Source organism: Amphiura filiformis, chromosome 13, assembly GCF_039555335.1.
Source record: "Amphiura filiformis chromosome 13, Afil_fr2py, whole genome shotgun sequence".
NCBI lineage: Eukaryota > Metazoa > Echinodermata > Ophiuroidea > Amphilepidida > Amphiuridae > Amphiura > Amphiura filiformis.
The window spans coordinates 17,189,242-17,203,093 of NC_092640.1; the positions used below are offsets into that span (position 1 = coordinate 17,189,242).

At 37.8% G+C, this 13,852-nt stretch overlaps 2 protein-coding genes across 2 annotated transcripts in view; one reads left to right on the top strand and one right to left on the bottom strand.

The window, feature by feature from the left end:
- Nucleotides 1-13,852, top strand: part of LOC140168061 (hsp70-binding protein 1-like) — a 114,990-nt gene that overhangs the window by 23,369 nt on the left and 77,769 nt on the right. The window lies entirely within an intron of this gene.
- Nucleotides 1-13,852, bottom strand: part of LOC140167207 (uncharacterized) — a 28,696-nt gene that overhangs the window by 7,523 nt on the left and 7,321 nt on the right. The window contains exons 2-4 of the mRNA XM_072190559.1: nucleotides 8,446-8,670; nucleotides 6,956-7,103; nucleotides 440-555 (exon numbers count right to left, since the gene is read on the bottom strand). Coding sequence (XP_072046660.1) covers nucleotides 440-555; nucleotides 6,956-7,103; nucleotides 8,446-8,670 — 489 coding nt within the window. The remainder of the gene's footprint in view (nucleotides 1-439; nucleotides 556-6,955; nucleotides 7,104-8,445; nucleotides 8,671-13,852) is intronic.

Below are 13,852 nucleotides of genomic sequence, written 5' to 3' on the forward strand. Positions count from 1 at the left end.
TGGAGCCAATCGATAATTTCATGCAGGGCCTCTATTTCTGATATGAACCAGTAAGGTGTTCCACAAACATGGAGCTGCCAATAAAAAGGCTCTACAATGTAGGTGTCATACCGTGACACAAATGCAAGACTTGTGTAACATAAGGTTGAAAACACGAACTGGTAAAAAAAAATTAAAAAAATAGCTCTGTACAATTAACCAAGCTGAAACTCGCAAACACTTTGGCAGCCCCAATAACTCTTTATTTGTTTCTACTGTAGTCCACAAACATTCCAACTTTCATGCTACACAATTGTAATTAATTCTCCAATGAATCATTGCTTGCTAGACGCGGCCGACTATCTCACTGTGGATGATCATGATGATGCCAACAACACTGTTTATCTCAATCTCAATTCTGTTTCCTTTCATTATCATGGTCAAGTAGCATGTGACTCACCAGTACTATCAGTGCTTACGGAGCGAGCACCGCTTAATCCAGATATGACGGTTTTAACACCACTGCCATTAATTGCTGCCATTTTAACTGCATTACTACCTGCCCAAAAGATAGAGCTGTTAAGAAAATCATACAATCATATATACCTTAAGATCACAAAAAGAAAATTGTTTGATTGGCGTAACATAAAAAAACTTAGGTAGGTCGGGATTTTTTTCTACTTTTAAAGCTGTAAATTGTGTTTGATAAAGGCCTTGGAACTTTTTTTCTTCATTTTTTAAAAATTTAATCAATAAATTAATTAGTTAATTAATATTTTTTTGCAAAAAAATTTGTCAACAAAACACTTTTTGTTGTGGCCTAACCTGGATTCGGCTTTTGGTAAATTCATGTTACACATGCATTATTTTTTAATTAGAGAACAAGGGATCAATACTTTACCTAGATGGAGGGCAGCATATATCAATTTTTCAATGGTTATCATTATCAATTAACCGTACTGCGATGCACCGTTAGCTAACCCTGTATGCCACCCTCTTTTGATTGTTGTTTATTACACTGTTATCATCTTATTTATCTCCGTTAAAAATTGATATGCTGCCCTCTATTATGTAAAGCATTGATCCCTTGTTCTCTAATTCAAAAATAATGCATGAGTAACATGCATTTTCCAAAAGCCAAATCCAGATTCAACTGTCTGCCTAATTCATAATGATGTATGTGGAGACTTAAAAAATCTTTCTCATTTTATAAGCAAATGCACCTTGTTTTTCTCTATTAATCGAGCTGTGCACATTAAGTGTCAAAGCTATTCGAAAAGAGAAGGGGGAACCATTCCCGGTCCTGATATCTGCATTGAAGTGCATTCCAGGATCATGCGGTAAACTTTGCTCTTGCCTTTGAGTTAATACTCAAACATTTGAGGTACAACACATTGGAAGGAAGGGCCAAACACATTTGTGACCGTACCGACGAATGAGCCATAAATACATGTACCTCCCCCGGTCAATTTTGTTTTATTTTGTGTTTAGAAAATATATATCACTAGATTTCGCGGATCTCGGATTGGGCGGATCTCGTGATAGGCCTATCTCTATTTTACCCAACACCCGTTACCCCTGACCTTTTAAACTACTACGATATACATCTCTCAATGATCAAGACCCAACTTGACACAACTTAATCAACTCTGTTTTGTAGCTAGTGTGATGCTTACTTCGGTACCCATAATCTGGAAACCCATCGTTTGCCTCTTCCAAGTCCTGTCCTGCTACCACATTGGAGGACCCCGAAATTGGTATCTGAATGTAGGCTGTTAGTAAGGGGTACTACAATGTACACCCCTGCCCAATTTTGTGCCTATTTTTGCATTTTTCTCAAAAATTATAGTGCATTTTTGGTGACAAGTAAGATATGTATATTATAGGGGCAAGGACTACAACTACTGCACTGGAAATAAATTTCAGCACAGACAACAGTTGTGGAGTTACAGTCAAAAATGAGGGAAAACCAATATTTGATCAATGAATCAATAACTACTTGCCTTGAGGTGCTGAATTTTCAGTGCAGTAGTTGTAGTCCTTGCCCCTATATTATACATATCTTACTTGTCACTAATGCGCTATAATTTTGGAGAAAAATGCAAAATTGGCACAAATTTGGCCAGGGGTGTAGTACCCCCTTAAAGTAGGCACCGGAGTTTCGCGCAATTTAAAACGGCAAAATGCGCGGCCGGTTTTTTATAAAGCGAAAATCTTGTGAAAATTCAAGTCAAAAAGCGAAAATCGTTTTCCACCACTTTTGTATCCATTGATGAACATGTGAAGTCACACGCTATTCGAAGACGAAGTAAATCAAGTATGCCGAATTCTGCACCTATTTCACACGTGCTAGTCCGATGTTTTTCTCTCCATGAAGTTGATACATTATGTGAACAATGCAAATTTTATGTGAAAAGCTACTACTGTACTGTACAATAAACATTTTAATGCATAACTGTACTTTTTGGCGTCCAAATGTTGTTTTTGTCATGAACTGATTCGTATCTCGCGTGCGTTCTGTGACTTATATCCTACCCTTCTTCGCTCAATCAATTATGCATATGATTAATGACGTCACTCATGCATACGATCGATGTAAAGAATTAACTACCACACATGGAACAAATCGGACATTTGCATATCACGGAAGGGCTTCCGGGGAGGATATTGTGCTGGCCTGGACTCACGTAAACAGTAAATATTGGTGAATTTACGTTGAAAAGTAGTGTGTTTGGCAAAATTCTCAAAATTCACGATGGACCACCAAAATCGCGATGGACCCCCAAAATCGTGATTTTTTGCGCTTTTTGCGCGATCGCGCGAAACTCCGGTGCCTACCCTTAAAGTAATGAAATCAATCTGGAGAAATGTGAACGCAATAAGGCCAAATATAACGGATTATAGCATAGGACTTGCCATTATAACTGATTATTTTTATGTTAACCATTCTGGCGGACCCAGAAATAGTCTTGCTCTGCTGAAATAGGCCTACAATGTATGTTTCGTATTGAAATATGTGTTGAATATATAATAGGCCAATTTGTCCAATGAAATGCACCTCCTATTCACACTGTAATGCGTTCCAATGTGCGCACTGCCTCCATCGCGACGCGTCGGTACTCCACGCACACGCCAGTTGATACTCCGCGATAGTGCACCTCGCGCATGCAACAGTGCAAATCGCACCGTGCGCACGCAATAGCGCGTGGACAGACACTCTGTAATTAGTATTAAGATAAGGGCATTTAGTAACACAATATCTCCCTTAAAATGGGAGAGGTGGGTGGGAAATAAATTTTTCGTCCACCCGAATGCTGGTCAACAAATGCAATGACAAAATCTGCGACCTCCGTGACCTGGCCCGCTGAAAGGGCTGGTCTCATTGGCCAAATAACGATGCCAATCGAGCTGCCTTGGAAACTCCCAGGAAAATACCATCTGACAAAGCATGACACTGAAGTGTGTCTGCTTGAGGTCAACTGTTTCACATTAGAAAACTTTACTTCAAACGATATCCAGAAGCCGGGTTATGGTTTGTTGAACTTTGCTCCTTCAACAAAATGGTAGCTTTTTTCGTTTCTACATGTGTCTCTTTTTCCACATTGCCATGTTGCTGGTCATAAATATCAAACAGTCATAATTGGCGGTCATTTCAAATCATCCCCAAGTCAATGAGGTTCAGGATTGTCCTCTCATTGTTAATTGTTGGTTATACATACCTAGACAAAATACAATGCCTTGTAACCCACCACTTGAACAGGATTTAGCCAAAGCAAACAAAGACCGGAGCTATTAAGAATTCTATAGACATCTAAGGTAGAAGCTTATTGTCATCTTCAACAATAGATTATTGATTGGTTTAAAAGTGTTTGACTATCAAAATGAGATACATGTCGCGCCAACTTGAGGTATCGATGAATACGACCTTCATGCACATTTTACACTGTAACTCAGAATACAATTTAGGATATTTACGGCTCATTCGTGCTGCACGGTCACATTTGGTTTGCGGGCTGCATCTGGCCCGCAGGCCACCTGTGGAGAATATTAATAATACATTTTGGATTTATATAGTGCCTCTTTCCAGATCTTAGTAGGACCAGTTCCCTCGGATCGCGATGTGCGCCGACACCGAGGCGTGCAGCGCCGAGACGTGAAGAGGCGCATTAGCGCCGAGGCCCAGTGCATCAGAGAAGTAAGAATATCTTGCTTGTGGATATGGTAGTATAACAGACCTCATAATTGCTGGTGTATTAATGGGTAGTGGCAGAGGCTCTATACTAGAGCTAGATCTTAGAGGACTCAAAGCGCTGTAATTTCGCTGTCATGGTGAATCATCACAATCAGATTGCAGCGCTAACATATTTGTACTTCGATTGTAACATCCACCAATTTTCTATGCAGTTCCCCAATCCCATTGGGTGAAGGAAGCAGGAGGAAACCGGAGATCCCGGAGAAAACTGGCGAGAGCCAAGTGCACATACAGGCCTTGGGCACGGCCGGGGCTAGAACCCGGGACTTCAGTGGTGCAAGGCGAGGGAACTACCGCTGCGCCAACTCGCTCTCCCTGGTTTATGTCATTTTGTATTGCCTGGGAAGGCAGGAGACTTTCTTATGTCAGGGTGAACATATGTGTGTATGTGACAAATTTGGTAAAAGTTTTGATGAAATGCTCTCAGGGGTACAGTTCAAATCCTATTGCAAGCAAACATGGACCATTGGTGAAGTATGCGGGTCTTCATGTTATAATGTGGAATCACATAAATTCAAGGTCATTTCAAGGTCACCATTGGTCATCTGAGGTCAAATTTTTTGTTGAAATTTGGATTAAGTTGCTCTCAAGCTATGCATGATAAAATGAGCATTGAATCTGTTCATCTGTACTTAGGGCTCATATTGAAATACCCTACCACGCTTTCACACAGAAAGAAGGCAGGATTCCCCTCGCTAAGCGTGCGCCTCAGGAAAGCTCGGTCATAAAACGGATTATAAAGATGGATTGTATGCATCAGTGATACACCCTGCCTTTTGAAGTGGTCCATGACGAATGGGAAGAAAACAAACTGACTATGGCTCATTGCACAACCCAGGAAAGCGCGCTCCTAATTTAAGTGGCTAATTGCAGTGTTATAATCACACAGGATTTTAACAAAAGAAGGCTAGCATAGGAAAGCTGCAGGATGGCGCACACCTTCCTGTGTAAGGGAATTTCAATATGAGCCCGTACTATTTTTGATAGCGACAGTATCACGTCTCATCCAAGACACATCATCAGGCTGACTGATCAGATGATGAACTATTGACCTGTGACACACTTGATGGTATGACGTCACAGAGAGTCGCCAGGATAGCTTCCTGATTGCTGTGTCGAAAAGTTGTGGCGAAGTGCCCCTCCTCTGTTGAGCGAAGGTTCCTTCCGCTGGACATGTATGGCCTCCTTTACCCCTCTTTTAAACCACTTATGTTCTTTATCAGGAAGCTACCCAGCGACTCTCCTGTGATGTCATACCATCAAGTGTGTCACAGGTCAATAGTTCATCATCTGATCAGTCAGCCGGAGGTTGCGTCTTGGATGAGACATGATGCTGTCGCTATCAAAAATAGTAAATCCAGATGAACAGATACAGTTATCATATTATGTTTATCTACCTGGATGACTGAGAATATTGAGGCCTATTGATCTTGACCTATTTTGCTGTGTTACCTAGGTAACGAAACATCCAAGATGGTGCAATCCTATCCTTATTTGAATTGATTTATCAAAGCGAACACCTCTTTTGGTAAAATCCGAGCACTTTGATGTTTTAGACCCCCATGGAGCCAAAAATTTCGGTTATAACTCAAGAACAGTACGTCCTAGATAAGTCAAACTATACATTTTCTGAATCCTTGTGACTAGAAGAATACATTGGAATGGTTTGTATCACAATTTGAACAACTTTGAAATTTGACCCTGTGTAAAGTTCGATGACCTTTTCCCGCCAAAAGCTACCCCGGTTCAATGATGTCAACTACCTATGGTAAAAGTGGTACCGTCCAATCAAGCTCCCCCCCAGCTCACACACTATGAGGTCACCTGATGTCAAAGGTCAATTGACGTGAAATGTTTAAATGTGTTCGGTTGAGCTTAAACTTGGTGCAAATCATCCTTGATGTGAGGTAAACATGAAAAGAGTCAAGCTGATGTCATTTGATGGCAAAGGTCAAATGGGTTAAATGTTAAAATTTGCCTGATTGAGCTTAAATTTGGTACAAATCATCCTTGATATGAAAAGAACATGAAATAAGTCACCAGAGGTCAAAGGTTATTTCAGGGTCATCCGAAGTCATTTTACTGTATATGTGTTCACTACACTTATTTTTAGATGCCCTATAATTACTTCTGTTACCAAAAGCAATCGCAAAAGCAGGCAGTCGCGAAAACAGACGAGACTCTTGGTTCGAGAACCGCCTTGTATTATCAGCAATCCCGGGGGGGCACTTCAATTTGAAATGGATATAATTGCAGGGCTGGCACTTTCACACTAAGGGGCATTCGGTGAGAGCAAAATGTAAAAAAAATATGGGGTCATTGGGTGAGAGCATGATTTTGGGCATTCGGTGAGAGCAAAATGTAAAAAATATGGGGTCATTGGGTGAGAACATAACCTTTTTTAAATGGAATTTTGGATGAGAGCCGAAACAGCGCCACATAAACCTCGAAAATCGAATTTCTAGTTCTAAATGGCTTCAAATTTCCTTGTTTTTTTTTCAAAATAAGTGACAAAATCAGTGATAAATGAAAGTTGTTGTTAAAATTGAACTTGTTAAGGGTCTTTGGGTGACAGATCAAATGAAAAAAATAGGGGGCCTTTGGGTGACAGAACATGTGTTCGTAAAAAAATATGGGGTCATTGGGTGACAGCGACGCTGAAAAGGGGTCTTAACAGCCCCCCCGGTCAGCAATCAATAAGTCAATAAATAAATACTTTCATACCTGTCATGTCCTGTAATTCTCCTGACGCCAACATTGCTAAGTATATTAACCGGGCTGCCTAAACCGTCAACACCAGTACGGTTAATTATGCGTGCAACTCTGTCTGTCCAGAAGATCATGTGTTCTTGGATGTATATTCCAACTGAATCTGAATTTTGAAACAGAACATCATCACCAAATACAAAGGGTTTGACTCGAACGATATCGTCTGCCCTCTTCCCCAATTGTTCTTCATCAAAACTGAGATGTTAGTATAGAAGAAAGCTTTCATTTTTCTCATTACCAGGGGTGTGAGAGTTCAGCTTTTAAGCCGGGGGGGTTACTCAGAATAAAAGTGTTGTCATCCTCTAGCAGAAATCTGCGGGAAAGGGTACCTTTTTCATGCATCTTCGCGGACCGCGTTTAGGGTAGCAATTTCATGCTATTTTGGGAAAAGGGTATACATTTCAGCACAGGTCAGTGTTTAGTGTATGGATTTGGAGGACATGAAGGGCCTTTTTATTTACCACTTTTTCTGGCATTTCTGGTCAGTGAAAAGGGTACCTTTTTTATGGTGGTAAGTGATAAAGGTGCCTAAATATTAAGCTTTTAAGATTTCACCTCTTTTTATTGCCAAAATTTATGTGTTTTCTTTTGTTTTTCAGCTTTTTTGATTAATTTTCCTCATTGTTTTTGTCTGAGGCCTCTCACACTCGTGGATTACCCCACTAAAATTTATAGGTTTCATTTAGAATACCGGTAACACTGAAAAATTATGCCACTGGAAAGAGTTCTTCTGTTATTCAGGTATGCATATATTACCACTGTCCAATCATACTTTTTAAACTAATAATGATAATGATAATGATAAATGATAAATGATAACGATAATGATAACAATAATTAATAAAAATTAAGAATAATTATAAATTGCTCCCAGAAAGCAAAATAAACAAGTAAATGTAGTGTATGAATTAAATTCAAAATTATTCTCATTTTGTTAACTTACTATACAGTAGTATACATTATTCTAAATCATAATATGTGACGTGTCATGTCAAAAGGAGATACGTTTGGGCAGATTATCAATTTTGAGGTTTATACATATCTTAAATATAGAGATATGTTGCTTCACAACGCCGTTTTCCCCAATGAAATCTGACATTCCTAAGCGAAGATATTGAGTTCGTAAGTTATGGTATTATAAAATTAGAAATTGAGATATCGGCCTCTAAAAATATTGACAATGTTGAGAGTAGGAATAACCTTGAAAAATGCCTCAAAAAATACGCCAGTTATATTCCGGTCTGAAACTATCAGACAATATTTTTAACACTAATAACATCACAAATTCGCAACAAGTCCAAATTGTAAAAAAATCACCCCGGGCAGATTTTTGGCTATTTCTCCATTTACGATCCTGCCCAAAAGTGTCTCCTTTTGACATGACACGTCACATATAAAAAGTTCCAAGAAGAAGATGACACAGAAATATGGGATATATTACTCACTTGTTCCTGGGAAGTCGAGGACAGTTTCCACTCTACTACCGTTATGGTGTGCTTTCAGGATCTCCTTTCCTAACACTAATATGTAAATGTACCCTGTATGTGGGTCATGTGAGATGCCTGTGGGCCAGCCGCTCAAACTGATAATTTGATGGAAATCCAGGTGATCCGAGTTAGAATCAGTCTCAGCAGAGTAGATAGCATTGGGTCCGTGGCACCCCACAAAAACTGAAATAATCAAAATAATGTTTTGAACCCCTCGGTTAAAAACCAGATTTTGGCCCCTGTGGAAATAATGGTTTGGGCCCAGTAGAATATTACAGTAAAAGTGGTAATTTTCGTGTGTGTAATTTTTCACGGTTTACCGATTTTGAACTACATATACTAGTTTTTCATTTTTGCGATTTTGAGTTTTCTTACATAGACCTATACATTAAAAGAACATATTCGCATGTTTTTATTTTCGTGGTAGCTGTGTTGCGCGCAAAAAAACACGAAAATTAATGTACCGCTAAAATTTCCACTTTTACAGTATACAACATGTTTTGAGGGGAAGTAGTCAAATCATCCAAAACCGAGGGACCGGAAGTTTAATACTTCCCCGAAATTTGTTTTACTATTATACCTCATAAATATTTTCACTATCACGGTAAAAAATAAACGTCAAAACCCAAACACACTGTAGGTAGCTTAGATACGGTAGGCCTACCGGTCAGCGTGCCGGCCGGCATGGTAAATAAGCTTAATATTTTGCTTACCTGATTTTATTGGAGTTTTTCTGTTCGATCAATTTAGATTTATATTATTATAATTTTCTTTTTAAATGACACACCATAGCATTTTGTATCATAAAAAATCAAATTTGTGTGTTATTTATTGTCCATCGTCATCTTGGCAAAATAACTGCAGCAGACATCATTTTCACGATAAGGCCAAAAAAAAAAAAGGTTTGTTTGTCCATAGAGGCTTATGAAACAGTTGGGTCGGTAGGTCGGATTTTTTTTTTTTTTGTACAGATATTGCACTTGAAACTGACAATTTGAAGACTGGTAAATAAGTCAAAACACATAGCACTTTACTGGTTTAACTCTTGAGATGGTTCTGCATGTTATACTGTTCATTTTCTTTACATTTTCTCTCTTTAAATTTATACTAACCACTGTTTTACTAGCACATTCAACGTAAATAAAAAAAAAGAAAAAAGACACGATCGGGACCTGGGTACACGGTCGGTCGGACGTGGACAAACAAACAATTTTTTTTTGGCCTAAGTGCATAGACTTGCAGAATCGTTGTGCTGTTATCTAGCATAACACTATGTGTGAATGAACGGTGATGCGTGGGTCGAAATAACATGTGGTAGTGGGGGTACAGAAGTTTTTACTACTTCTCCGCATGCGCGTAATTGTACAGGTGCATAGTCAAAATACCGTATTCGGATACTGGTTTCAGCCCACTATCCACTATATTCATTTGTTCTCTTATGACATGATCAGCTCTCAGGTTCATTGCTAGATGAAACTTGGACAACACCTACTGATAAATATTATGACCATGTCGTGCATTTTGTTGATGATGTATATAGCTAGCTAGGCCTATTGAAGTTGAATCCCTGCGCACGTTGTTGTTGTGATGATTATTAAAACTTGAAGTGTTGAAAGAAAAGAGATATTAAAATTGTCTCTAGAATTAAGTTATTCACCCCCCACCACCACCTTTGCAGCAAATAGAAGATACTTTCAAAAGAAAAATTGCTTTAAAAAATGGAAAATTGAAATTGAAATCGTGTCAGACACTGTCTGACTTTGTTTCAACTCACAGGGAGGCAAAGGGCCGGAAGTGTAATGCCACTATAGATCTTTAAAACCTAAAATTTGAGCATAATATGCGTGCATTTTCACCCAAATATTTGTATTACATCAATTTAGGATAGTATATAAAAGTTGAAATATCCTAAGGCAGTCGGCCATGATATATCGTGCATAAACTTGGCGCATTGTTTCAATAACAAATGGTATTGTGAGCGACTTGCGGCGTCCTGTTTACCCCCCTTTAAAAAAAAAAATCTGACTTGCCTTTGTTTTGTATTTTGTTTGCTTAAATATGGATAAAGTTTGATTTCTGTTGTTAATCATGCAAATAAAATACAGATGAGAGATATCAATTAGTTTTATAAACGATTTTGACTTCTTTTTCATTAAGTGTATCGTTTTACCTCAAATTTATATCTTTGGCTTCGTGGCACAATCAGTTAGCGGCTGTAACGTTGTTTTTTTAAGTCACGCAGCGTATATCATATGCGGCGCTTGTCCCAGGTTGAACCCCAGCCAAGCCTTTTCTCACGCTTTTTTTTTTCTTTTCTGTTCTTTTGTACATTTCCCAGCTTGTGTTTTTGAATCATATTAAACTGGTCAAAAACCCGTATTTCATTATTTTTTTTATATGATTGGAGGATATGGGGGAGAGATTATGCAATTTTGTCGGTTTGTTAGGCCTTCATGCTCTCAGTCATTCCTAATTAGAGTTTTTAAAGCACAAAATTCAAGTTTCAAACGTTTTCTGATTTGCTCCGGGATTTGCTATGTTGAGAAAAACACGTCTGAAAGATATAGGCCTACGTGATCCTAGATGATCATATTTTGGGAAAAAGCTTCCTTCCCAACCCCAACCCCTCCTCCATTACCAAACACCCCCCCCCCCTCATCATCACTACCCCTCTTCATATATATAGCCTATACACAAGCAGTCATAGTTTAATGATGACTTGTTTTTCACCAAAAGACCGAAAACAAATCTGATCATGGACGCGAGATTTAAATGTTAACCAGCCAACCGTCCTGCCAGCGAGATTTAAATATTAACCAAAGGCAAAACTGTGCGAGGAGTAAAGGTTCAAAAAAGAAATATGAGGCAGTGGACAGAGGTGAAAACGGCCTATATCATTGCATCTATGTGGGGAGCAAGGAGTAATCGTTGTTCCACACGTAAAAATATTTATTGGTAGGTGTTGTCCAAGTTTCATATGCTATGTGTTCACTGAGGCGGTACCATCAACTATTTATTCATTAGTTTTGTTATGACATTATCAGCTCCCAGGTAGGTTGTTCACTGGGGTCATCTAGGTCCTGATTTATGATCATGACGTAAACCTAGATGAGATGACTTAGGTAGGTTGTTCATCTGGGTCAAAAATTTTGAATCATTCTAATAAGTTCATTTGAGTCGTATCACTGGGGAAGTGTTTAAAGCCTTAATGTACGATCTTTTTTCAGAATATACCTTTATTTTTTTTCAAAACCGATTTTTTTTTTGTATTTGTAATACTTACACATGTTCCAACTTAAATCTATGAGCAAACTGTCAAATTCACCCTATTTGTATTAAAACGGGATGATTTTCTTTTGGTCCGACATATTATCATAATTTTTCAAATTATGATAATATATCGGAACGGTCGCAAGTCGTAATCTCCTACGAAACCATTCGCCGTCCTAATCCAAAAAGTGCGAGATATTTCGAGGTGAAGTTTATGATGTTGTTTCTTTGCAAATTTCCAATGTTTTTTGTGTCCAAATGTATTGGGAACTTTCATAATGATTGCATATTAACTATTTTATCATTTTGGAAGAAAAAAGAAAAATCTAAAAATTTAAAAAGATCGTACATTAAGGCTTTAAAGGTAGGTTGTTCATCTGGGTCCCAATGTTGTGATTCATCAGTAAGCTCCCTTAGGCAGTATCGTTGGGGAGGTGGCTTAGGTAGTTAGGTAGGTTCATCTGGGTCCTTAATTTTCAAAAACTAGATAAGAATATCTAGGACCCTTTTTTTTTAATTAAAAAAAAAATTATTTTTTTATTTTTTTTACTTTCGACCACCTTGTCAAAAATGCTCATTTTCAAAAAATAATAAAAAGCCTGATTTTTGCCCAAATTTCAAATATTTTTTTCTCTGTTTGGTTTTGTTTGTCTGCTTATGTGCACAGTGATTTTCATCACTTCAAGTGTACTTTTGTACTGTTTTCCTGACACTTCTGTGAGCTCCAGAATTTTGGGACATCAAACTTTGTCTGTTTTTGTGCCTACATTGGTTGTTTGATTCATTACATGTATATGGTCAATTCCAGCGAAAGCGAAAACAGGACAAAATTCTCTCTATGTTAACTTTCCACTTTAAAATGTCATTAATAAAGGAAATCATGTTATTGATGGAGCATATCATGTCACATCCAATGTGCTCTCTTTGAGCATATAAGCCTTTACTAGCAAGTCATACCAGGGGACAAGTTATGATGGCTTAAATGAATTGGCATTACCCACGAATTCAAAGATAAAGCACCATATATGTTATTGAATGTCCTTCAATCAAAATGAAATTATTACCGTTAGAAAGACGTTTGCATGATCTCTCATTATAATAATTTTTTATATGTAAAATGATTGAATTCCACCAAAGTTTGTGGACTCTAGAGGCCATTATTCAATTTGGCTAATAATTTTGTTACCCGCGTGTCAAAAATAAAATGATCGTTCTGAAAAATGTTAAGTGAATATGCCATAAATGACTATATCATGAAACAAAGTTTCGTTCTATAATTCTGAGGTCCAAGTGATTATTTTATGCAAATTATACATTTTACCCATAAAATTCCATAAAATCAAATTTGACGTTACCCACGTATCAACTGTTACCCACGAGTCCAGCAAATATAATTGCCATAACTTAAATTAACATTTAATGACTTTGGACACTGAATTTAGTTTGACAAGCGCTTAAAATTGTCAATCGTAAAAATACGTTCACCGCTTTAAAAAAGAATCTACAACGGTTTAAACTTTTGATACCCACGAATCCCGAATAGAATCTAACCTTTAAAAACAAGGAGATTGTTTATTTTAAGTTTAAATCAGCACATATTCAAGCCATGGGTATGCTATAATTTGTACAGTACTTACAGTTTATGCACCTAAGAAGCATAAACCCCAAAGCGGTACTATAATACTTATAGCTTTACCCACGAATTCGGCTTTACCCACGAATCCAAGGATTTACTCGTAAATTATATGTTTCTTATTCATCTTAACATTTGGAAAACATGCGAAATAGGTTCCAAAACAGTCCTGTTTAATAGCGTCCTCTTGAAGGTATACTGAAGCTGTATCATGAAGTTTTGATTGATTATCCTAAATTACCATTTTTGGGTGAATGCAATTGGTTAGAGAAAGCGGGAATCATTGAAACACAATGGAGGAATAACCGCATGATGGTTTCCAACCTTCTGTAATATTTTCTATTTTGCAGCTTACCAATACATACCTTCAAATATGTGTTACCCACGAACATTTTGGTTACCCACGAATCCCTACTTAAATTATAGTTAACAATGTGTTGATAGTGCAGGCAAACTAGATTT